This window comes from Chiloscyllium punctatum, chromosome 6 (genome assembly GCF_047496795.1).
Source record: "Chiloscyllium punctatum isolate Juve2018m chromosome 6, sChiPun1.3, whole genome shotgun sequence".
Classification (NCBI taxonomy): domain Eukaryota; kingdom Metazoa; phylum Chordata; class Chondrichthyes; order Orectolobiformes; family Hemiscylliidae; genus Chiloscyllium; species Chiloscyllium punctatum.
In genome coordinates this window covers 15508302-15534187 of record NC_092744.1, presented here as the reverse complement: position 1 = coordinate 15534187, position 25886 = coordinate 15508302, and the positions used below count along the sequence as shown (strand labels likewise).

General features: G+C 43.2%; 1 protein-coding gene across 4 annotated transcripts in view; it reads right to left on the bottom strand.

The window, feature by feature from the left end:
* The window catches only part of LOC140478741 (mediator of RNA polymerase II transcription subunit 12-like protein), a 609926-nt gene that overhangs the window by 61009 nt on the left and 523031 nt on the right, over positions 1 to 25886 (bottom strand). For 3 of the 4 annotated variants that reach the window (XM_072572053.1, XM_072572054.1, XM_072572055.1), the window contains exons 37-39: positions 17933 to 18295; positions 16275 to 16434; positions 9462 to 9676 (exon numbers count right to left, since the gene is read on the bottom strand). In XM_072572053.1, coding sequence (XP_072428154.1) covers positions 9462 to 9676; positions 16275 to 16434; positions 17933 to 18295 — 738 coding nt within the window. Of the gene's footprint in view, positions 1 to 9461; positions 9677 to 16274; positions 16435 to 17932; positions 18296 to 25886 lie in introns of those variants that run through there. The other variant, XM_072572057.1, reaches the window with a different exon arrangement.

Genomic DNA, 25886 nt, shown 5'->3' with positions numbered 1-25886 from the left:
TTGTGCCCCCTTGTACAAGCCCCCTCATCCTAGGAAAATGACTTTCACTGGCTACCCTATCTAATCCTCTGATCACCTTGTATGTTTCTATCAAATTCCCTCTTAACCTTCTTCTTTCCAATGAGTACAGACCCAAGTCTCTCAGCTGTTCCTCATAAGACCTTCCCTCCAGACCAGGCAACATACTGGTAAATCTCCTCTGCGCCTTTTCCAATGCTTCCACATCCTTCCTGAAATATGGGGACCAGAACTGTACACGATATTCCAAGTGTGGCTGCATCAGCGTTTTGTATAGTTGCAGCATGATATTGTGGCTCCGGAACTCAATCCCTCTACAAATGAAACCTAACACACCGTATGCCTTCTTAACAGCACTTTCCACCTGGGTGGCAACTTTCAGGGATCCATGTACATGGACTCCAAGATCCCTCTGCACATCCACACTACCAAGAATCTTTCCATTGACCCAGTACTCTGCCTTCCTGTTCTTCTTCTTCACCTCACATTTATCTGTATTGAACGCCATTTACGACCTCTCAGCCCAATTCTGCAGTTTATCCAAGTCCTCCTGCAACCTGTAACATTCTTCCAAACTGTCCACTACACCACCGACTTTAGTGTCGTCTGCAAACTTACTAATCCATCCACCTATGCCTGCGTCTAAGTCATTTATAAAAATGGCAAACAGCAGTGGCCCCAAAACAGATCCTTGTGGCACACCACTAGTAACCATAACGAGTAACCGTAGATGGTAATGGTGTTACAATTGAGTAAAGGTAACTACAAAGATGTGGAGGAGGAGCTGGTAAGAGTTGATTGGACGGGGAGCCCGTTTCCTCCCAGAGTCCAAAAATGTGCAGGTTAGGTCAATTGGTTGTGTTAAATCGCCCACAGCATCCAGGGGTGTGCAGATGAAGTGGATTAGCTATGGGAAGTGCAGGGTTACGGGGATATGGTAGAAGGGTGGGTCTGGGTGAGATAGTCTCTGCAGGATCAGTGTAGACTCAATGGGCCAAATGCCCTGTTTCCAACTGTAGGGATTCTATGACTGTAAATACCTCAAGAGAGTAAGGGGGCAGAGATGAGTGTAATGGCTAGCACTAAGGAGGTGGTGCTGGGAAAGCTGAAAGGCCTGAATGAGGATAAATCACCTAGAACAGACTGAGTACAGTCCAAATTTCTGAAGGAGATTGCAACAGGCATTGGTGATGATCTTTCAGAAATCTTTGGAGGCTGGAAGAGTACGAGAGAACTGCAAAATTATTAATGTAACCTTTTGTTTCAGCAGGAAGAGAAGCAGAAGACAGGAGATAATAGCTTGATCTCTGTTGTTGGTAAGATTTTAATGTTCATCATTAAGGAAAAGATTGCGGAGTACTGGGAAGTGCATGATGAAATAGGGCTGAGTCAGCACGGCTTTATCAAGGTGAGGTCAAGCCAGAAAAATCTGTTAGAATCTGTTTCAAGAGGTAACTAGCAAGTTAGACAAAGGAGACCCAGTGGACGGAATCTATTTGAATTTCCACAAGATGTTTGACAAGGTGCCACACAGGAGCTTGTTGAAAAGGAGCCCATTGTGTTAGCAGCAATCTGGGTTGAAATCCAAACTAGGCAATGGGAATTAAAGTCTTACACTGAAAGCCAATATAGGTCCATCGCATAGTGTGCCTACTATCTGGAAAGAGTCCATTGTGAAATGAGTTGAGTCGTCTCAACCAGTGGGAGCGTCCAGAACTAGGGGGCAGAGGTTTAGGTTGAGAGACACAAAATTTAAAAGGGACCTAAGGGGCAATTTTTTCACGCTGAGGGTGGTGAGTGTATGGAATGAGCTGCCACAGGAAGTGGTGGAGGCTGGTACAATTACAGCATTTAAGAGGCATCTGGATGGGTATCTGAATAGGAAGGGTTTGGAGGGATGTGGGGCAAGTGCTGGCAAACAGGACTAGATGAGGTTAGGATATCTGGTCAGCGTGGACAAGATGGACCGAAGGGTCTGCTTCCATGCTGTACACCTCTATGACTCTGTGACCCTAAATGTGTTTGGGTCAAATCCAGCATTAACTGACATGGTAGACGTTTATAAAATCATGAGGAGCATGGTTAGGGTGAATAGCCAAATGTACTCTTTTTTTTTTCCCCAAGAGTAGGGGGGGTCCAAAACTAGAGAGCATAGGTTTAAGGTGAGAGGAAAGAGATTTAAAAGGAAGCTGAGGGACAACTTTTTCACACAGAGGGTGGTGTGTGTATAGAGTGAGCTGCCAGAAGAAATGGTAGAAGCTGGTAATGGTACAAAATTTAAAAGACATTTGGACTGGTACATGATTAGGAAAGATTTAGAGAAATACAGGCTGAATGCAGGTAAGTGGGACTACTTCAAGTCGAGGATACAAGGCCATCATGGATGAGTTGGACTGAAGAGTCTATTTCTGTGCTGTATGACTCTATCAAATAATTGATATAATGTGGATTGACATACCACATGGAGGCAGAAAATGTGGAACTGGGTTGTGGAAAATATCTGGCACAGAACTGAGAATAGGAAAAACTCTCTAACCTTGCAACTTGATTATCCTGACTTGAAGACTCAAATGAAAGCTGTTTCAATTCTTCGGCATTAGCACAGTATAGAGAGAGAAAGAAGCCTTATTCTCCTTAAACTTTATTTTCACAGCACCATCGATGATATGATTGGCATACCTAGTTCCCTTTCCACATTCACTCAGGTAACGTTTAAGAGTGTGGTGAATTATATCCAAATGCAATGCAACAAATTGAGGGGCACAATTTAATCTTCATACTGGTTTTAATTGATTCACTATTAAAATGGCCTCCCCATTGCATGGTGCGGGCCAAACTAAACATGAGCGATTATTATCAAGAGGTTACAAATGGATCAAATGCAGGTTTTGTTCTCAGCTGCTCGTCAGAGGTCCATAAACCAATTCTTAAATCAGGAAGGAAGTAACCAGTAACTTGCATCTATGACCATTGAACAGACTATACAGTCTAGTAGCCTGGCTGAATATAAACATACAAAGTTGAGTTGTAAACCCAAATTTGAGAAATAAGAAAGAATAACAGAGCCATGAATGAGAGCTTATTTATATAGAGCCAATGACAATATAAAATGTCCGAAGGGGCTTCACAGAAGTGTTATTGAATGAAATATGACTTAAGCCACACAATGAGATATTAATTAGATAATCCAATACTTGAGCTTGGAAGTAGTTTTAAGGAGTGACTGAAAAATAGGAACACAAGGCAGAGAAAGACAGAGCTGTAGGGAGAGAATTCCAGAGTTTAAAATCTAGGCAACTGCAGACACAACTACCAACAGGGGACCAATTAAAATTAGGGCTACTAAAGAGGACCAAATGCGTTGTGCTGGAGAGATTACAGAGATAGGGAGGGATGAGGTCATGAAGGGACTTGAAAACAAGGATCAAAATTTTCAAGTCAAGAAGTTGCTTGATCTAGAGCCAAAGTAACTCAGTGAGCAGCAGGGCTGATTGGGCAAAAAGTTACAAATTATAACACCACAAGACATAGGAACAAAGATTAGGCCAGTCGGCCATCGCGTTCCGCTCTGCCATTCAATCATGGCAGATTGGGGTTGAGAAACCTTTTTCCCATTGTCCCCCTGTAACCTTTGATCCCTTTGGCAATCAAGAACCTATCTATCTCAGTCTTAAATATAATTAATGACCGTGCCTCCACAGCCTTCTGTGGCAATAAATTCCACTGATTCACCACTTTCCAGCGAAATAAGTTTCTGCTTATCTCCGTTCAAAAATGTCTTCCCTTTACTCTTACGCTGTGCCCTCAGGTCCTAGTCTCTCCTGACAATGGAAACATCTTCCCAATGTCCACTCTGTCCAGGCTGTTCAGTATTCTGTAAGTTTCAATCAGATCCCCCCTCACCCTTCTAAACTCAACCAAGTATAGACCCAGAGTCTTCAAACGCTCCTCATATGTTAAGCCTTTCATTCCTGGGATCATTCTCATGAATCTCCTCTGGACCCGCTCCAGGGCCAATACATCTTCCCTGAGCTATGAGGCCCCACACTGCTCACAATCCTTATGCTGTTCTCAAACATAAAAGTTTCAAGTATTGAGTCAGAGGCATTATTTAACTGTCAGAGGGCAATGCTGATTACATAAGAATGTGACATGATCTCAACTGGAAAGATCCCAAAGCTTAGATCTGCACTGGACAACAATGAAGTATCTGCAACAGCTCTTATTTGTATTTCATTTGTAAACAGTAAGTTTTGGTGACACACAGATAGATTGGAAAGGCAATAGTTGATGTTGATTTCAAGCCTTTAAGTAAATTATAACAGGAAAAATAATGGATTCACTGAAGGGAGTGTACTTCAGGATTTCAAGTAACAAATGCCAAACTTTGTTGAGACCTACTATATGGCATGCAGCATTCCCTCTAACTTTCTTTCGGACAGGAATGTAGAATATGTTGTATTTATATTGTGCTGCTGTTTATATACAATATTGACAATTATGGAATTGGGACTTTAAACCACAGGAATCCATTATAACATTGCTGTTGAACTTCCCACCCTTAACCATTGCTCTTACCACAGCAACCCCATTTGCTGGCGAGATCAGTAGTTTTTCTCATATTAGTGGAAGTAACAAAGAAATGGATTGCCTGGTCATTGGAAATGGCAGTACACAAGTGGGCATCTCTTAAATCCAGAAATAAAAGTGAATCAGCTCCAAACTTAATGGCTGCTATTCTTTTACTGGAACAACAGAAAGTCATTAACAACAGCACAGGGAGGGGGCAGAGTAAAGGAAACAGACCCTACGATTGATTCCAACAGGTCAATTTTATATGTTTTCACATCTGCTGGTGGTATGCATTGTCCCACATGATCACCTATCCCAACTATCCCTCTGTTAGTCAATAATCATTCTGCTTATCTGACATCTAACATGCTGGATTAACAGAAACTTTTTCCACTAGTTTTGAGGAAGATAGAAGCCATTATCTTCAGTCCCTATTGCAAACTCCATTCTTCTCTCCAGGAATAGTCTAAGACTGAATCTAACTGTTTGCAACTTGGTATCATAATTGATCCCAAGATGGGTTTCTGACCATATATCCAATTTATCACTAAGAGTGTTTACTTCTTACTAACTTCACCCCTGCCTCATCTCGTACAATGCTGCAATCCTCCTCCATGAATGTGACATCTCTAGACATAAATGTTTCCACGTACTCCTGCCAAATCTCTCCTAATACATGTACAGTTGAGGTCACACAAAAATAATTTCTACTGCCCACATCCTCACACCATCAGGTCTGTTTAACCTCTTGTCCTGTGTAGGGGGGGGGGGGGGGGGCGATTAGCTCAGTTGGCTGGATGGTTGGTTTGTGATGCAGAATAATGCCAACAGCATGGGTTCGATCCCCACCCCAATGGATTTGTAACTTCCAGTTTTACCTGTTCACCTTTCTTCAACAGTGGGATGATAAATGCGAGTTTCCAATCTGCAGCAATCAATCCAGAATCTAGAGAGTGTTCGTGGATGATTATTCATGGATAGTGCATTGACTACATCTAATCCACCTCCTTCAACAGTCTGTGATGATGGCCCCAGGGACTGATCATCTTACACATAGATTAAATTCCACATACAACCTTCGTACAAATACTAATTCCCTTCAACTCCTCATTCTCTCAAGTCACTTGGGTCTCTAATTCTAAAATATTTCTTGTAGCTTCTTCAGTGAAAGCAGCCTCAAAACAATCATTTCACTTTCCATAATGTTTTCAAATCCTTCTGTGGCCTTGCCCTTCCCTGTACTGGTAATCTTCTTCAGCTACACATTCTCCTAAGATATCTGCACTGATGTTGTTTTATATGTCTATGTTGCTAGAATTGAAGCCACAATCAGGCTGGCCATTATGAATGGTCATGCAGACTCAAACAACCAGTTGATGCGCCAAATTTTAGGTTCATGTATCCATATGATACTGGCATATCCCAATTTTAATTGCTTCATCATTGGCAGCAATGCCCTCGTTGCCTTCATCTATTGCTCTGAAAATTCCTCGCTAAACCTTCTCTCTACCCCTCTTTCTTCTTATAAAAGGCTCCTTAACACCTAGCCCTCAGACCAAGCTTTGACCATGTGCCCTGAAATTACTTAATGGGTCTCAGTGTCAAACTTTGCTTCACATCATTTCTGTAAAGCACGCTGGGATGATTAACCACGTAAAAGGCACTATATAAATACAGGTTCTTGCAGTTACTCTCATATGAAAGTGGGGTCAGCGATCCTTCAAGAGGGTAATCAACTCAATGCTTCACAAACCTATGCCTGCTCCTCAGATGCTCAACCATGTCACTTGTAAAGATTTGGCTGTCTACACTCCAGAACTGCAGGCATTTAGATATTAATCATTCAACAGTTGACATATTTGATGCTGTTAATTTAACAGAAAAATAGTTTTAGCCATATGGTAACCTCACCAACTCTTAGACACTGAGACCCATTATAATTTGGCAGCCACCAACTTTGTTAGTGAAGCTATGGTGAGATTATTGAAATGCATTGTTCATTCTCTTCCACCAATCTCTCACTGTCATGAATGACTTCTTCTTCAAACTTCCAGCTGACCAGTGTACATTCACTCAGGTATACAATGCTCATTGGGCATAGCGTGAGAATTAGGGCCAGATGGTTCAGGAAAGTGGCTCAGAGGACAGCACTGCTGCCTCACAACACCAGGGACCCATGTTCGATTCCAGCCTCAGGAAACTGTCAATGTGGAGTTTGCATATTCTCCTTGTGTTTGTGCAAGTTTCTTCTGACAGTCCAAAGATGTGCAGGTTAGGTGGATTGGCCATGCTAAAAATTGCCCATTGTGTCCAGGGATGTGTAGGTTAGGTGGGTTAGCCATGGGAAATACAGGATTACAGGATAAGATAGATGGATGGGTGTGGGTGGGATACTCTTCAGAGGGTCGGTGTGGACATGATGGGCTGAATGGCCTACTTCCAGTATTTTGCACATATCCCTCTTCTACACACAATGGGTGGTAGAGGTTTGGAACTCTCCTCCACAAACAATTGTTGGTGCTAGATTACTTGTTAGTTTTAAATATCAGATATCTATGTTTTCGTTAAGCAAAGGTATCAAGGAAATGGGCCAAAGGCAGGTACGGATCGTTCTGCAATAACGCAGCAATTGTGTTCCTCTGCAACCTTGTGCTGTAGAAAGTTGCAATGCGGAAGATTGCCATAGAAAATTGCTATACCCATTCAGTAGAAATTTCACGTTATCCAAACACTGTCTATAATTCGCCAAATCGTGTTAGATTAGATTAGATTACTTACAGTGTGGAAACAGGCCCTTCGACCCAACAAGTCCACACCACCCCGCCGAAGCGCAACCCACCCATACCCCTACATTTACCCCTTACCTAACACTACGGGCAATTTAGCATTTTTGGACTGTGGGAGGAAACCGGAGCACCCGGAGGAAACCCACGCAGACACGGGGAGAATGTGCAAACTCCACACAGTCAGTCGCCTGAGGTGGGAATTGAACCCGGGTCTCTGGCGCTGTGAGGCAGCAGTGCTAACCACTGTGCCACCATGCCGCCCACTACGTGTTAACACCATGTTATAGCCCATTCGTGTTACCAGAACGACCTATATATGGAGTTAGGCTTCAGATCAGTCACGATCTCACTGAATCGTGGAGCTGAATGGCCTGCACTTCATTGCTCGTTCCTAAGATGTCTCTTTGTAGTCACTAAATTATTGTTAGGGCATGTTAATATTCACTGACTTCTTTAGAGAGAGAGAGATAGGAGTTAATTCATTCAAGTCGTGGTTGGTAGATCATTTAGTCAGCTTGTAATGTAAACTGAAATCATCCAAAATAGTAAAATTAAGACTACTCAGTAAGTTAGTTGAGGCACTGCTCACTTTTAAACTCAAGTTTGATGCTCAACTCCAGACCATTGGTGAAGGAGAATTTGATTAGTTCCAGAGTATGTACATGGTGGAGATAAAGACCCAGTGGTCACACACACATCTCACCACCATCATACCCTAACCCCACCCAAACCTTTTAATGTGCAAACATTTCAAGCTGTTCTTTAAACCGTGTTTACAGGAAACTGTATAAAAATGAACACACTAGGACCCCATCAACAATAACACTCATTAAGCAACTAACCAATCATCACATAGGAGTCAATGCTCTAACTATAGATATAAACAGTAGATTAGGTTACCTACAGTGTGGAAACATGCCCTTCGGCCCAACGAGTCCACACTGACCCTCCAAAGAGCAACCCACCCCCCTACATTTACCCCTTCACCTAACACTACAGGCAATATAGCATGGCCAATTCACCTGACCTGCACATCTTTGGACTGTGGGAGGAAACCGGAGCATCCGGAGGAAACCCACGCAGACACGGGGAGAATGTGAAAACTCCACACAGACAGTTGCCTGAGGTGGGAATTGAACCTGGGTCTCTGGCGCTGTGAGGCAGCAGTGCTAACCATCGTGCCACTGTGCCGCCCACTGGTGATTGATTAAAATTTATTACTCAATCATTTCACCCTCTGAATTCCCACTCTTCAGTGAGACTTTTCTAGGGATCCATCCCAGGACATTAACCCCTGAAGGAGGCAGAATACTATAATGTGTCTGGAAAGAGCAAAAGTGGCCTAAATGTGGAACATGGGGCAAAAGCAGGCCAAATGGAGTTCGGGTGTATATCAGCACGGGTTGCATTGAATGGAGGAACAGGCTCAATAGCCTCTTTCTGCTATTTGTTATTGCAGCTGATTTTCATAGAGTTTATGCACAAACATTAAGACGATTCATTACAGGAGGTTTCCTCACTGTGGTCACCAACCTGGTGTAAGAACTGTTTCAAGGCAATCTGGATGACCGATGTAGAGGTCAGGGGGGAGTGGAAAGAATCCTATTGCCCGCCTCTGCCTCTTGGATGTTACTGAGGGAGTCAGGCTGTTTCGGTAACCGCACTGTCGGCAAGAGGACAGTAGTTGACGCATTACAATTTATAGGAGAAAGTGAGGACAGCAGATGCTGGAGATCAGAGTCAAAAAGCGAGGCACTGGAAAAGCACAGCAGGTCAGGCAGCATCTGAGAAGCAGGAGGATTGACGTTTCAGGCATAAGCCCTTCATCAGGAATGTGAGAATGTATGGTGCAGTGGGGACACCTGTAGTGTGACATGAACCCAAGGTCCCAGTTGAGGCCATCCTCATGTGATTCCTGCCCGAAACGTCGAGTCTCCTGCTCCTCGGATGCTGCCTGACATGCTGTGCTTTTCCAGTTGCCACACTTTTCGACATTACAGTTTATCACAAGCCGACTGTGGGGAATGGAGGGGTTTGTTGGTGGGGGGGGGAATTAGGCTGAAGGCCCACGTCTCAGAGACACACCTGTTGGAACGGCCGGGACTGCACCTGTTGCCGGAGGAGGCGCTGCTGCTGTTGCTGCTGCAGGAGTTTCATCTGCAGCAACTGTTGCTGGGGAGAGATGCTGGGCATGGAGGGAGGCTGCATCATGGAACCGCAGCGGCGCTGCAACATGTTCGTCAGGGCCTGCTTGGTGTTGGTCGCCGTAAACTGACCGGTTGGATCCAAACGGGGCCCGCCTGAAAGCAGAAAAGGAAACACAGTCGTTCGACCTTACTCATTCAGATGACCTTACGCGCCCTCCTTCACAACCTAACAATTGCCCAGATCGATGGCGAAGCCCATCCTTTCACTTAAGATTCCTGGCTGTAAGGTACCATTTGGGAATTACTAACGCCAGGACTGAGGAGAAAGTGAGGACTGCAGATGTTGGAGATCAGAGCTGAAAATGTGTTGTTAGAAAAGCGTGGCAGGTCAGGCAGCATCCAAGGAACAGGAGAATCGACGTTTCGAGCATCAGCCCTTCTTCAGGAAGGGCTGATGCCCAAAACGTTGATTTTCCTGTTCCTTGGATGCTGCCTGATCTGCTGCGTTTTTCCAGCAACACATTTTCAGCTAACACCAGGACTGGCCAATATAAAGGCTGCAGCATGAGGGATTCAGTCAGGCAGTAGGGTGCAGCATTGTCTCTAGTTTTCTAATTGACCAGCGGCTGACTTCCACATTCAGGGCAAGCTTCTAGATAGTATTAATTTGGCGGTCTGTCTCTGAAAGTTAAGAAAAGGAGATGCCACAGCTGTGGGAACTTTAAAGTGGCCATTAAACAAATTCCCACTTGGATGGGGCGGCACAGTGGTTAGGGCTACTGTCTTTCAGCACCAGGGACTCCAGTTTGATTCCAGCCTTGGGAGACTGTATGGAGTTTGCACATTAGAATCACAGAATTCCTGCCCTGTGGAAGCAGGCCATTCAGCCCCACTGAATCCATACTGACCCTCCCAACAGCAACCCATCCAAACCCACTCCCCCCACCTTATCCCTGTAACTCTGCATTTCCCATGATTGGTCCACCCAGTCTGCACATCCCTGGACAGAATGGGCAATTTAGGCTCCCTGCCTCTATGTGGGTTTCCTTCGGTGCTCTGGCTCCCTCCCCGAGTCCAAAGATGTGCACGTTAGGTGGATTGGCCATGGGAAATGTGGGGTTACAGGGATAGGGTGTGGGCTGCTCTTAGGGGTTCAGTACAGACTCGATGGGCTGAATGACCTCTTTCCGCACTGTAGGGATTCTGTGAGACCCTCCAAAGCTGATATTTATTGGACAAAAGGCTGAGAGAACTGTGGATGCTAGAAATGAGAATTAAGATTTGAAGATACTGAGTTTTTCCAGCAATTTCTATTTTGTTTCAGATAGTTATGGGACTCGCTCAGCTGCCCAGTTATAGCAGTGTTGAGCTGCCTACAGGAACTGTTGCAGGCTGTACGAGGCTGGGTTTCCGGTATTGTTATTGCTTCATAGAATCCACTGATGTTCCTGTCAATTAAAAAATCAACCAAATTAGTGAGGGACTGGAGTCACAAAGATTGCACTGGAGAAGGTCAAGTTTTCGTCATGAGTTTACAAACTAGTTGAACTTTTGTGGCAACCTGAATCTATACTCTGTGCAACCAATTGATGCATATATAATTAATACAAGAAAAACTTTTCATTCCTTAACAACAGATTGACTGCTTCAAGGTCACTATTACATCACTAAAACCACCTTTACATTCCTAGAATTTTTTTTAAAAAGCTTCAAACATTTAGTGTCAAAACATATTCATCAAGTATTACAAAGTATTTATCATGGCACCTCCTAGTTTACCCTCAAAGAAAGTTCATTTTGTATTATAGACTCTTCTCCATTTTGTTAAGACTGCCTCAAAGTCAAGGTAGACAAGCAGGAGGCTGGAAGAACACGGCAAGCCAGGCAGCATCAGTAGGTGGAGAAGTCGACGTTTCGGGTCAATCGATTTGCAAACCATTGGTTGGCACTATATTCTGATCCAGGTGTCAGGCATGAAGCATCAAGATAGCTTGTTGTTTTGCAAGTTGACGCTATCTTTTTCATTTGGATCGTGTCAGGTAATTGTATGTTACCGTTACAGAACCATTTCACTTCATATAAGCAATTGCTCGTTTCTTTGTCATAGAGTTGGTTCTGATGGTCAGTACCAAATCAACACCACTGATGTAAGGGAAGTATCCAGTTCGTTTGCAGAACAGAAATGCAGGGATCTATTTTCCCCTTCCTAGCTTTTTCAACAGGTGTCTCATAGATAAGGATTGGACCCATTCAAAATGCCCCTGTTCCTGCCAACAGAGAGGACAAATAACAGTCTTGAATGCTTCCACATTTAAGACCGGCTAATAAGTCTTAAAGTGTGAGACTCAGAATTAATAAATGGAAGCAAAAAATAGGAGAAAACGTGAACAAATATTTTGTTCCTGCCTTCATGGTGAAAAACGTGAAAGCATCCCAATAAAATTGGAGGCCAGAGAGCAAAAGGGAGGGAAGAACGTAACACAAATCATAACAACAAAAAAAGTACATCGTGAATTTAAAGGGCTAATGGTAATTAAGGTGGCAAATGGAATTTTGTCCTTCATTGCTTGAGGGATGGAGTTTAAAAATAGAAAGGTTATGCTACAGATGTATAGGGTGCTGGCGAGGCTACACCTAGAGTACTGTGTACATGTTTGGTCTCCTTACTTGAGAAAGGATGTATTGGCACGTGAAAGGGTGCAGAGGTGGTTCACTCGGTTGATTCCAGAGTTGAAAAGGTTGCCTGAAGAGGAGACATTGAGTAGCCTGGGATTATACTCACTGGAATTTACAAGAGTTGGGGGGGATCTTATAGAAGCATATAAAATTATGAAGGGAACAGATAAGGTAGAAGCAGGGAGATTGTTTGCATTGGCAGGTGAAAGTAGAACTAAAGGGCTTAGCCTCAAAATAAGGAGGAGCAGATTCAGGACTGAGCTGAGGAGGAACTTCTTCACCCAAAGGGTTGTGAATCTGTGGGATTCCCTGCCCAGTGACGTAGTTGAGGCTACCGCGTTGAATGCCTTTAAGGCAAAGAGGGATAGATTTTTGAACAGTAAAAGAATGAAGGGTAATGGGGAGGGGTAATGGTGAGTGGGTGGATAAGTGGAGTTGAGTCCATAAAAAGATCAGATATAATCTTATTGAAAGGCTTGACAAGTCAGATTGCCAACTCCTGCTCCTATTTCTTATGTTCTTATGTCTGACAGTTCTTCCAGGTTTGATGGCCAGTGTGTTAGTGGCGTAATGCATGCAATGGCTGTAATCTTCCATTTGTGCCCTGGAATACATTGAAAAGCCATGAACATAATGCCCCTATTTATGGAAGAAGGGAGGCAGAAAGCAGCAAACTAACAGGTCAGTTAGCCTGATACCTGTCATTGGGAAAAGCTGGAATCTGATTTTAACAAAGGAGTAGGAGGGTATAGAAAAACTCATTAATACAATTAAGCAGATTCTAAATGAAGTTATGAAAAGGAAATCACATTTGACACATTTTTAAAAAGTAGAATAATTAAAGTGAAAGCAGTGGATGTAGTGCAGTTCCAAAAAGTATTCAACTGTGTGCTACATAAAAGGCTACAGTACAAGGCTATAGTTCATGGTGTTGGGGGCAACATCTAGCATCGGCAGAGAATTTGCTAGCCAATAGGAAACAGCGTAGGGATGAATAGACCATTTTCAGGTTCACAAACTGTAACTAATGTTGCAGTCAACTTCGCTTTTGCAAGGAAAACAATTTTGCTTTTGCACTCTCACCACTGTGCACAAAAGATTGGAATTTCCTTTTCCATGCTATGTTCATGTGCTAATGCTGAATCATTCGAAGTGTTAAATGTTTTGACACCTTCAAATGTCACTATTAGCTGCTACACTCTTACATAGGCGTGTTTTTAATGCAGTGACTGATCATAGGACTCTGTCCTGGAAAAGTAAGTTGACCATTACAATGACCACAAATGTCTTAAGTCTTGACATGACTTACAGTACTTTTACCAAGGGAGAAAATGCCAAAGGTATTCAAAACTGTCGAAAAATGCATGAGAAACAGTAAAGAGTGAGGTCTAAGGAATATAAGAACGGTGTTGATAGTTGGGCTGCTGTCCCTGAGATCCCAGGCTGGCCTACTAACCAGCCAATGCAACTCCCAACCCCCAACACCAGCCCCCGCCCAACACACATACACATGGTAATGTGGCTCACAAACTGCTCATCGAAACTGAATCTTGCTTGGAAATACAAACATCTCAGAAAAAGTCAGTCATGAGTTGGTTGTGCATTTCAGAAGTCGTAAAAGGACAAGACACGCATTTGACTACCCTGAAGATATTCCAGTCCCGAAAGATTACAAGGTCATGTGGATCAGTTTATTGAGTGAGTAATACATTTGGAACATGGCATATATTATGTGCAAAAAGTGAAGTTATCCAGTTAAGTAGGAAGAATAGAAAAGAATAGAACAGAAAAGCATATAATATTTAAATAGAGAATCAAGAACAGAAATTGCTGGAGAAACTCAACAAGTCTGGCAGCATCTGTGGAGATGTTGCCTCCTTCCCGATGAAGGGCTTATGCCCGAAACATCGATTCTCCTGCTCCTCGGATACTGCCTGACCTGCTGTGCTTTTCCAGCAACACACTCTTGACTTTGATCTCCAGTCCTCATTTTTTCCGAGCATCTGTGGAGAGAAAGCAGAGTTAGCTTTTCAAATTCAGTGATCCTTTGTCAGAATAGTTCTGAAGGACGGTCACTGGATTTGCAATGTTAACTGCTTTCTCTCTACAGATGCTGCCAGACCTGCTGAGTTTCTACAGAAATTTCTGGGTTTTTTTGCTTCAGATTTCCAGCATCTCTCATTCATTGCTTTATTTAATTGAAGTATGTTGGGTCTCCCTGTAAAAAAAAAAATGCAATAATTTCCAAAAGTAGCAAGTAATTAGAAAGGCAAATGGATGTCATCCTTTATTGCAAAGGAGATGGCACATAAAGGTATAGAATTCTTGCTACAACTATACAGAGCTTTGGCACATCAGTGTACAGTTTAGATTTTATGTTAGGACTTGTATTCAATGCAGTTCAGAGAAGGTTCATTAGGTTGATTCCTGCAATGAAGAGGTGTGTTTCAGCAGCTTGGGCCTTGTTGAACTGTAGAAGAGTGAGAGGTAATTTATTGTAACATGTACGATGCTGAGGAGCCTTGACAGAGAAGAGACTGAGGGGTTATTTCCCCTAGTGGAGGAATCTAAAACTAGGAACAGTTTCAGAATAAGGAGTCTCCTAGAGGGTTGTGATCCTTCTAATTCACTGCCTCGAGTTAAGGACGATGAGTTGTTGAATATACTCAAGGCGAAGAGAGACAAATTCTCAAACTACGTGGGAGTCAACATTGATGGGGAACAGAGAGTCAAAATCCTGAAAACGGAAAGGGAGGAAGACAGATTGATGAAGCAATAAAGAGGCAGACAGAAAGCGAGAGAGAGGGAGGGAGGGGGGGAAGAGAGAGAGAGAGAAAGAGAGAAAGAGAGAAAGAGAGAAAGAGAGAAAGAGAGGAAGGAAGGAAGGAAGGAAGGAAGGAAGGAAGGAAGGAAGGAAGGAAGGAAGGAAGAAAGGAAGAAAGGAAGAAAGGAAGAAAGGAAGAAAGAAAGAAAGAAAGAAAGAAAGAAAGAAAGAAAGAAAGAAAGAAAAAGAAAGAAAACAAAGGAAATAAAAATAATCCATTTTGTTACCAAAAGAATACCTGGACATTTACACAGAATTGTTTGTGGGAGCTTACTGTGTGCAAAGTGGCTCCTATATTTCCGAAATTATGATGTGGAGGAGCCGGTGTTGGATTTGGGTGGACAAAGTTAAAAATCACAAAACATCAGGTTATAGTCCAACAAGTTTATTTGGAAGCATTAGCTTTCAGAGTGCTGCTCGTTCACCAGGGTGGTTGTGGAGTGGCACTCAGAAAGCTAATGCTTCCAAATAACCTGGTGTTGTGTGATTTTCAATTTCCTAAATTATTATAGTGACCACACCTTGCAAATCCTTCAAAAGGTTATAAACCCCATTGGAATGTTGTGAAAGGTGTTAGAAATTATAGGTGCTCAAAGCACTCATCAACAGTTACAACTTACATTCACAGAAGTGCATTGAATATACTGTGTACAGTTCTGGTCGCCTCATTATAAAAAGGATGTGGAAGCCTTGGAAAAGGTGCAGAGGAGATTTACCAAAACATTGCCTAGTCTGGAGGGAAGGTCTTATGAGGAAAGACTGAGAGACTTGGGTCTTTTCTCATTGGAAAGAAGGCGGCTAAGGGTGGATTGGATAGAGACATACAAGATGATCAGAGGATTAGATAAGGTAGAGAGAGAAAGACTTTTTCCTAGGATGATAACGTCAGCTTGTACGAGAGGCCATAATTATAAATTGAGGGGTGATAGATTTAAGACTGATATCAGAAGCAAGTTCTTTACACAGAGTGGTAAGGGCGTGGAATGCCCTACCTACTAAGGTAGTCAACCCAACCCCATTAGGGAGATTTAAAGAGATAGATTTTAAAGACGATCGCGAAGGAGAACAGAAAGCTAGAAAGAGGGAGGAATTCCAATGCCTAGGCTTTACGCAGCTGAAGGTACAACTGCCAATCCTGAAACATAAAATCAAGGAAACACAAGAGGCTAGACTTGAAGATTGGAGAGGGGTTACCCAATGGGAAAAGCAGCTGAAACAAGGAGACAACAGACTTGTTGCCTCTGCATTTACCTGGTGGGAGAGGCTGGTTTTGAAAGTAGAAACCTGTTTGCTGGGGCTGGCCCATGAGATTATAGCCCCACGAAGGGGCTCCCTGGGGATGTTGCATCATCTGTGAAGACATTGGGGTGTAATTTGGAGGCACTCTGTAAGCACTGTTTTGTTGGTAGTCCTGTAACAGAGAGAAACTGGTGTTAATTTCTTGACAAGGTGACAGAGCACACTGATGTCACTCAGCAAAATGGGTGCAGACGGGTTTGCCTTCACAATACTTTAAAAAAAGTTCTGTTCTGATAACCGGAGAGTGTAACTACTGAGAGTTGGAGGCTAGGCAATTTAGTTAAGTATGTGGGTTAGTGACTCAGCACACTTAAGTAAGCTTTGTGATCTGAGGCTTGTGAATGCCATTAAGTGGAGAACTGTACCAAATTCAAGCACTTTGAACGATATATATGGATATGAAGGAACAGAGTGTTGTTTACTATTTGTAGATGGCAGTAAGTTAGTAGCTACGAGATGTTAGGTCACTGCACACTGACCGTTGCAAAGGCAAGTGAGTGGACAGAACTGTGTTAAGTGCACAAAGTCATCCATCTGAGGTTTAAGTCAACTTAGAGTGGTGCTGGAAAAGCACAGCCAGTCAGGCAGCATCCGAGGAGCAGGAAAATAGATGTTTCGGGCAAAAGCCCTTCATCAGGAATGGATGAAGTTTCCTGATGAAGGGCTCTTGCCCGAAACGTCTACTTTCCTGCTTCTCGGATGCTGCCTGACCTTCTGTGCTTTTCCAGCACCACTCTAATCTAGACTCTAATCTGCAGCATCTGCAGTACCCACTTCCACCTTCCTGAGATTTAAACCAAACAAAATAGAATATTTTCAGACTGGTAAAAAAATGAATGCAGTGGAGGAGAAATGGAAAGTGTGTGCCCAAACATTACAATCATTAAAAGCTCCTCAGGTCTAAACAAAATCAAAGTCGCAAATGGAATGTTGAGTCTTTATCTTCAAGGAGTTTGGAATAAAAAGGGGCAAAGCTGTGGAGAGTCTTGGTCAGATCCTATCTGGAATTCTATGAACTTTGGCAGAGCATCCCAAGGAGGAGATATTCCTCAGAGAAGCAGCAGGATAGACACACCAGTATCTAAAGGCTCAGATTATAGAGAGAGGTGACAGAAATGTATGTTTCATCTGCGTGCATTTAGAAGGCTGGGAGCAATTTTACTGAGGTGTTTACAATGATGAAAAGAAATCTATGGGTAGACACAAAGATGCTCTATTGTCAGACAGAGGGATTCGGAAAGACAGCGGTCAATCTGAAGGTTAGATTTGGGCCATTCTGCAGTGAAATTAGAATGCAGCTTTTCCACACTAAGCAGAATAGAAATCTGGAGTTCCCGCCTCAAAAAGGCTGTGTTTAATGGGTCAAGTGATGCTTTCAAGGGACAAGAAGGACCACAGGAACAGGAGAAGGCCATTCAGCTATTGAGGTCCGCTTGGTTCATTTGTATTTCAATTGCATCCTTTCTGCGGTGGCCTAACCTTCAATTACCCTGTCCTTATGGAAAACCTACAAGATTGATAGGATGCTGTCCTTCATTTCAACTACAATAGAAGTGTGGACAGAAAGAAACAGGAAAGCAATAGGTAACATGGTATAAAATATTCCTTACGTCAGTTCTTGATGCGGACGACTTTGGCTTCCTTTTCCTGCTCTTGGTCTTCTTCTCCTCCTCTTGATTGGTTTTGTTCTGATCAGAAATTTCAATTGGTTTCTTCTCAGAATCCAGGGAGACTGGGGTAGGAGGCTCCTCCTCATCCTCTAGAGGGAGTGGTAAGGGTTCCAGGTAGTAACTCCTTGGTTTTGGTTTGGGATGCGTGTGGTACAAGAGGAGATGATGTTGATCTTCGTACTTGATAACTTTCCGATCGACACGCACCGTGCCAAACCAGGCCCAGGAGAGCGGTGCTGGATTTTTATGTCCCTCAAATAAATCCCAAGGGTTGACCTTCTGTTTTGTTGACACCTGGAGGCCCTAGAGCACACAGTATGGATTGCCATTTAGATTAAAACAAAAAAAATTAGGTAAAATGTAACAGTGCAAAACCTATATAAACACACTGAAAACATGCTCTGAAACCTTACCAATACTCCTCCCTGTGCTACTAAGAGGAGACAAGGAAAAGTTACAATCAGCAATAAAGCCATTTAGTTAGGATGCCTGAACCAGTTTAGCCAATCACCCTACATGAAGCTCCATCCAATTCTCTGATAATCCAGCAGACATTGCACAGACTGGACAATTACCTGCATTGTTGTGGGATCATGGGATCTAGCTGTTGTTGGCTAGACCAACATTTATTGCCCATTCCGAATTGCCCTTGTGAAGGTAGGGTGAACTTCCATTTTAAAATAGTGCAGAGGGTGGGGATTTCACCCACAATGCTGTCAGTTGGGGGGGGGGGGGGGGGGTTCCAAGATTTCCACTGAGCAACAGTGAAAGACTGATGATGCAATTCCGAGTCAGGATGGTGTGCGATTTGGACAAGAACTTCTAGATGTTTGTGATCAGATGGATCAGCTGCGCTTGTCCTTATAAGTGATGGAGTTTATGGATTTGCAGGTTGGCTGTTAAAGGGAGTCTTGGTGAGTTGATGCAGTGCCAATTGTAGGCAGCACACACTCATGGTGAAATGAGTGAAAAGGTTGCTTTGTCCTGCATAGTGCCAGACTTGAGTGCTGCTGCAACTGTGTCCGCCCAAAAACATTGTAGAGTTTCATCAGGATTCCTCACAATCCTGACTTGTACCTTTTGGATAGTGGCCATGGCTTGGGGAGACAAGATATAAGACACCTAGAGCAGGATTCCTAGCCTCTGACCTCCTCTCATAACCACTGTATGTAATGGCTGGTCTAGTTCAGTTTCTAGTCACACGTTAACTCCAGGATAAAAGCAAATTACTGCTGATGCTGGAATCTGAAACCAAAAGGGAAAATACTGGAAAATCTCAGCAGGTCTGGCAGATAAAGGGTCAGTTAGACTTTGATAAAGAGTCAGTTAGATTAGAAAGGGCAGCTCTTTTCTCTCCTTCCAGATGCTGCCAGACCTGCTGAGATTTTCCAGTATTTTCTCTTTTACTAACTCCAGGATGTTGTTAGTAGGAGATTGAGTGATGGTTATGACATTGAACATCAAGAGGAGATGGTTAGATTTTCTGAAACAGGAACAGAAAGTGCTGGAGGAACTCAGCACATCAGGCAGCCTCTGTGGAGAGAAAAACAGAGTTAATGCTTCAAGTCCAGTTTTGAGATTGGACTGACAAAGGCTCACTGGATTTGAAATGTTAACTCTATTCTCTCTCCACAGAGACTGTCGGACCTGCTGAGTTTCTCCAGCAATTACTGTTTCAGACTTCCAGCATCTGCAACTCTTTGTTCTTATTTTGGTTAGATTCACTCTTGCTTGACAAACGTATGCTTGAAATGTTACTTTCAACACAAGCCTTTGTGTTCTTAGTTTTAAGAGTGGAAACTCAGCCAGGCTGGGAAGTCGAAAGTATTGGAACATATTTTTGTTTAAGGTAGCAAGCATAAAGTGATGAACCAAAGCTGCTCCTTGTTGCTATGAAATCATTTCACATTCTGTTGAAATTGGATGCATGCACTTTCTGGGTAAGTGCAAGATTTTGGAAATAGTCTCCCCAGTGAATAGCCCACAACTCCTGCCATCAGCGATACGTTGACAGATGAGGTGGCATGGTGGCTCAGTGGCTAGCCCTGCTGCCTCTCAGTGCCAGGAGCCTGGGTTCAATTCCGGCCTCTGGCGATTGCCTGTGTGGAGTTTGCACGTTCTCCCTGTGTCTACGTGGGTTTCCTCCGGGTGCTCAGGTTTCCGCCCACAATCTAAAGAGGTGTAAGCTAGATGAATTAGCCTTGGGAAAATGCAGGGTTACAAGGATGGGATGGGTCTGGGTGGGATGCTCTTCAAAGTGACAGTGTGGACTCAAAAGGGTTGAATGGCCTACTTCTACACTTTAGGGATTTTATGATAAGGGAAGAAAATCAGTTGAGAAGACAAGCAAGAAAAAAATAAATGTTCACAGCTTTAGGCACAGAATTCATCCTGCAACACATAAATGTTTAAGCTTTTGGTTACTCTCTATTTTAGTGTCACCCTGTCTTTACCCACAAACATCCTTTCTGTTTATGCAGCAGAAGACTCAAACTGAGAAGTGATTCTTGTAGATAGCATGCTTTTGATGAAGATATTAGCCCATTTATAAATACATAAATTATCGCGTACAATAATGAGTCAGTCCTGAGTCTATTAAGTAAGACTTTCTTATAAAAGCAGATAGGGTTGGAGAAACTCTAAACGTCTGGCAGCATCTATGGAGATAGAAATATTTTGTGTTCAATAACTCTCCTTCAGAACCAAAAGGAGCTGGAAAATTATGCTTTTTTACAACAGTGACATAACAGGAGGATCAAGTGACAGTCTAATGTCATCTTCTGTCGAGAAGATCAACCAAGACAGTCAAGATAAGTAAAAGTAAATGCAAATGGTTCTGATGACCTGCAATGTTTATTGCACTTCATTATTCACACAAGCTGCTTGATTTGCTAAGCCCTTCCGGCACTTTCTGTCATCATTTAAGTAAAAGAGACTTTCATTTGTATAGCACCTTTCACAACTTCAAACCATCCAAAACAATTTCCACTAGTTATGTATCTTTTGAAGTGCTGCACCTGTTACAATATAGGAAATATAGCAGCCAATTTGCGCATAGTAAACTCTCACAGAAAAGAGTGAGTGAAGAATGCATTCTCAGCGGCTCCTTTTTTGAGGTATTTTAGGTGCTGGAGGTGATTTCCTGGAATTGCAGGAGCAGCAATGATTGCTTCATATGCTGGTGCATTGTTTTGGAACTTTGGAAAAAATGTCAAAACAACACCAATTTTCAAGGGGAGAAGAACAGACAAAGGAAGCACATGGTGAGGTCATTGCAGGAGAGAGAGAAAGAGAGAGAGAGATCCTGCACAGTTACTGCCTTTGCTGTTTGAATTCATGTAACGCTGGACATCGGAGTGTATCTGGGAAAATTAACAAACAGTGAAATTCACAGCTGATCTTGGAGGAACTGTTGGGCGAAGTTCACAGCACAGAATCAGATAAGTTAATCGTTGTTTTTAAGTGTGGCATACAGAGATTCTGCAGTAGTGAGTAGAGTGGGTTCTTTCTTGATTATATGTTTTTAGAGATATGTCTCTTGATTAAAATATAAGCCATAACTATTAATGTAACCTGGGGCAGTGTTTGTAGAGGAATAAGACGGTGTTATTTTCTGGGTCTGTAGATTGTGAAGGAGCAAAAATGGCCTTTGTAGTGATATGTACTTCTTGTCAGATGTGGGAGTTAAAGAGAGTTCAAAGGTTACTGCGGATCATATCTGCCATAAATGCTGTTGGATGCGAATCTTATCAGATCGAATGGATCGGTTGGAGAGACAGTTAGAAGCAATGAGGAATTTGCAACAACAACATTATGTGATGGATGGCAGTTATAGGAAAGGGGGAAAGTCTCAGAAACAGTCACATAGATGGGTTAGAGAGGAAGGGTAAGAGAGGTAGGCAACTAGTGCAGGTGTCTTTTGTGGATATACCCATTTCAAACAGGTATGCTGTTTTGGAAAATGTAGGGGGTGATAGATTCTCAGGGGAATGTAGCACGAACAGCCAAGTTTCTGGTATTGAGACTGGCTCTAATGCAATGAGGGGTACGTCGGGTTCCAAGAGATCAAGTGTGTTAGGGGATTCTCTAGTCCGAGGTACAGACAGATGTTTCTGTGGCCAGCAGCGAAAAAGCAGAATGGTGCTAGGATCAAGGATGTCTCAGAGAGGGTACAGAATGTTCTCAAAGGGGAGAGGGGCCAGCAGGAGGTCATTGTCCACATTAGAACCAGCGACTTAGGAAGGGAAAAGGTTGAGATTCTGAAAGGAGATTACAGAGAGTTAGGCAGGAATTTTTTAAAAAAAAGAGGTCCTTGAGGCGGGGTTTGGGGGTGGTGGTCAAACAGCAAGTCAAACAGTCAGGGACAAGGTAGGACTAATAAATTAAACTGCATTTATTTCAATGCAAGGGGCCGAACAGGGAAGGCAGATGAACTCAGGGCATGGTTAGGAACATGGGACTGGGATATCATAGCAATTACAGAAACATGGCTCAGGGATGGGCAGGACTGGCAGCTTAATGTTCCAGGATACAAATGCTACAGGAAGGATAGAAAGGGAGGCAAGAGAGGAGGGGGAGTGGCATTTTTGATAAGGGATAGCATTACAGCTGTGCTGAGGGAGGATATTCCCGGAAATACATCCGGGAAAGTTATTTGGGTGGAACTGAGAAATAAGAAAGGGATGATCACCTTATTGGGATTGTATTATAGAGCCCCCAATAGTCAGAGAGAAATTAAGAAACAAACTTGTAAGGAGATCTCAGTTATCTGTAAGAATAATAGGGTGGTTATGGTAGGGGATTTTAACTTTCCAAACATAGACTGGGACTGCTATAGTGTTAAGGGTTTAGATGGAGAGGAATTTGTTAAGTGCATACAAGACAATTTTCTGATTCAGTATGTGCACGTACTTCCTAGAGAAGATGCAAAACTTGACTTACTCTTGGGAAATAAGGCAGGGCCGGTGACTGAGGTGTCAGTGGGGGAGCACTTTGGGGCCAGCGACCATAATTCTATTTGTTTTAAAATAGTGATGGAAAAGGATAGACCAGATCCAAAAGTTGAAGTTCTAAATTGAAGAAAGGCCAATTTTGACGATATTAGGCAAGAACTTTCGAAAGCTGATTGGGGGCAGATGTTCACAGGCAAAGGCACGGCTGGAAAATGGGAAGCCTTCAGAAATGAGATAACAAGAATCCAGAGAAAGTATATTCCTGTCAGGGTGAAAGGGAAGGCTGGTAGGTATAGGGAATGCTGGATGACTAAAGAAATTGAGGGTTTGGTTAAGAAAAAGAAGGAAGCATATGTCAGGTATAGACAGGATAGATCGAGTGAATCCTTAGAAGAGTATAAAGGAAGTAGGAGTATACTTAAGAGGGAAATCAGGAGGGTAAAATGGGGACATGAGAAAGCTTTGGCAAATAGAATTAAGGAGAATCCAAAGAGTTTTTACAAATATATTAAAGACTAAAGGCTAACTAGGGAGAGAACAGAGCCCCTCAAAGATCAGCAAGGCGGCCTTTGTGTGGAGCCGCAGAAAATGGGGGAGATACTAAATGAGTATTTTGCATCAGTATTTACTGTGGAAAAGGATATGGAAGATATAGACTGTAGGGAAATAGATGGTGACATCTTGCAAAATGTCCAGATTTAGAGGAGGAAGTGCTGGATGACTGGAAACGGATAAAGGTGGATAAATCCCCAGGACCTGATCAGGTGTACCCAAGAACTCTGTGGGAAGCTAGAGAAGTGATTGCTGGGCCACTTGCTGAGATATTTGTATCATCGATAGTCACATGTGATGTGCTGGAAGACTGGAGGTTGGATAATGTGGTGCCATTGTTTAAGAAGGGTGGTAAAGATAAGCCAGGGAACTATAGACCGGTGAGCCTGACATCAGTGGTGGGCAATTTGTCGGAGGCAATCCGGAGGGACAGGATGTACGTGTATTTGGAAAGGCAGGGATTGATTAGGGATAGTCAACATGGCTTTGTGCGTGGGAAATCATGTCTCACAAACTTGATTGAGTTTTTTGAGGAAGTTACAAAGAGGATTGATGAGGGCAGAGCAGTAGATGTGATCTATATGGACTTCAGTACGGCATTTGACAAGGCTCCCCATGGCAGACTGATTAGCAAGGTTAGATCTCACGGACTACAGAGAGAACTAGCCATTTGGATACAGAACTGACTCAAAAGTTAGAAGACAGAGGGTGGTGGTGGAGGGTTGTTTTTCTGACTGGTGGCCTGTGACCAGTGGAGTGCCACAAAGATCGGTGCTGGGTCCTCTACTTTTTGTCATTTACATAAATGATTTGGATGCAAGCAGAAGAGGTACGTTAGGAAGTTTGCGGATGACACCAAAATTGGAGGTGTAGTGGACAGCGAAGAGGGTTACCTCAGATTACAACAGGATCTTGACCAGATGGGCCAATGGGCTGAGAAGTGGCAGATGGAGATTAATTCAGATAAATGCGAGGTGCTGCATTTTGGGAAAGCAAATCTTAGCAGGACTTATACACTTAATGGTAAAGTCCGAGGGAGTGTTGCTAAACAAAGAGACCTTGGGGTGCAGGTTCATAGCTCCTTGAAAGTGGAGTCACAGATAGATAGGATAGTGAAGAAGGCATTTGGTATGCTATCCTTCATTGGTCAGAGTATTGAGTACAGGAGTTGGGAGATCATGTTGCAGCTGTACAGCACATTGGTTAGGCCACTGTTGGAATATTGCGTGCAATTCTGGTCTCCTTCCTATCGGAAAGATGTTGTGAAACTTGAAAGGGTTCAGAAAAGATTCACAAGGACGTTGCCAGGGTTGGAGGATTTGAGCTATAGGGAGTGGCTGAACAGGCTGGGGCTGTTTTCCCTGGAGCGTCGGAGGCTGAGGGGTGACCTTATAGAGGTTTACAAAATTATGAGGGGCATGGATAGGATAAATAGGCAAAGTCGTTTCCCTGCGATCGGGGAGTCCAGAACTAGAGGGCATAGGTTTAGGATGAGTGGGGAAAGATATAAAAGAGACCTAAGGGGCAACTTTTTCACACAGAGGGTGGTACGTGTATGGAATGAGCTGCCAGAAGAAGTGGTGGAGGCTGGTACAATTGCAACATTTAAGAGGCCTTTGAATGGGTATAAGAATAGGAAGGGTTTAGAGAGATATGGGCCAGGTGCTGGCAAGTGGGACTAGATTAGGTTGGAATATCTGGTTGGCAATGATGGGTTGGACCGAAGGGTCTGTTTCCATGCTGTACATCTCTATATGACTCTATCTGTTCCAGAGGTACTGGTTAATGGATGAGTGTTGGCCTGGTCACTGGGGGAAAAAGATCTTCTGCTCTTTGAAAAACTATAGTGTAATCTGAGAGGTTTCAAAGTAGAGACTCTATTCAATCAGAAATAACTCTTAAAACATTGGTTCTCAAACTGCAATCTGCCATGGGAGGCCTGTACGGTCTCTCCAGGGGGCCTGAACAGAGGGTCAAGATGACAGCGAACTAACGTCAACGATTAGTGAGCAAGCCATGAATAAAAGGCATCTACTTCGCACTCACTCTCTCTCTCTATCTTTTTCTATTTTTTCTCAATTTATACTTTCTCTAGACTCCTGTTCCCTACATGCTTCTGCCCTCACCATAGTGGGTTTTCCCAATGCCCCAATCTCTCCCTTCTTCCTTCATGTTCTCCTTTGCTTTGGTTCTCGCTGTGCACCAGGACGGGTAAAATAACCACTTGGGCCTCTCGATCTGCTGCAGTTGGCCCAGCAGTAAGTAGGCACACCCCTCTCCCTAATATTTGTAAGAAACTACCTATTTACTCAAAAGAAGAAACATTAAATGTGTACTTATTTTTATTTATTTACTCATTCACAGGGTGTGGGCAATGCTGGCTGGGCCAG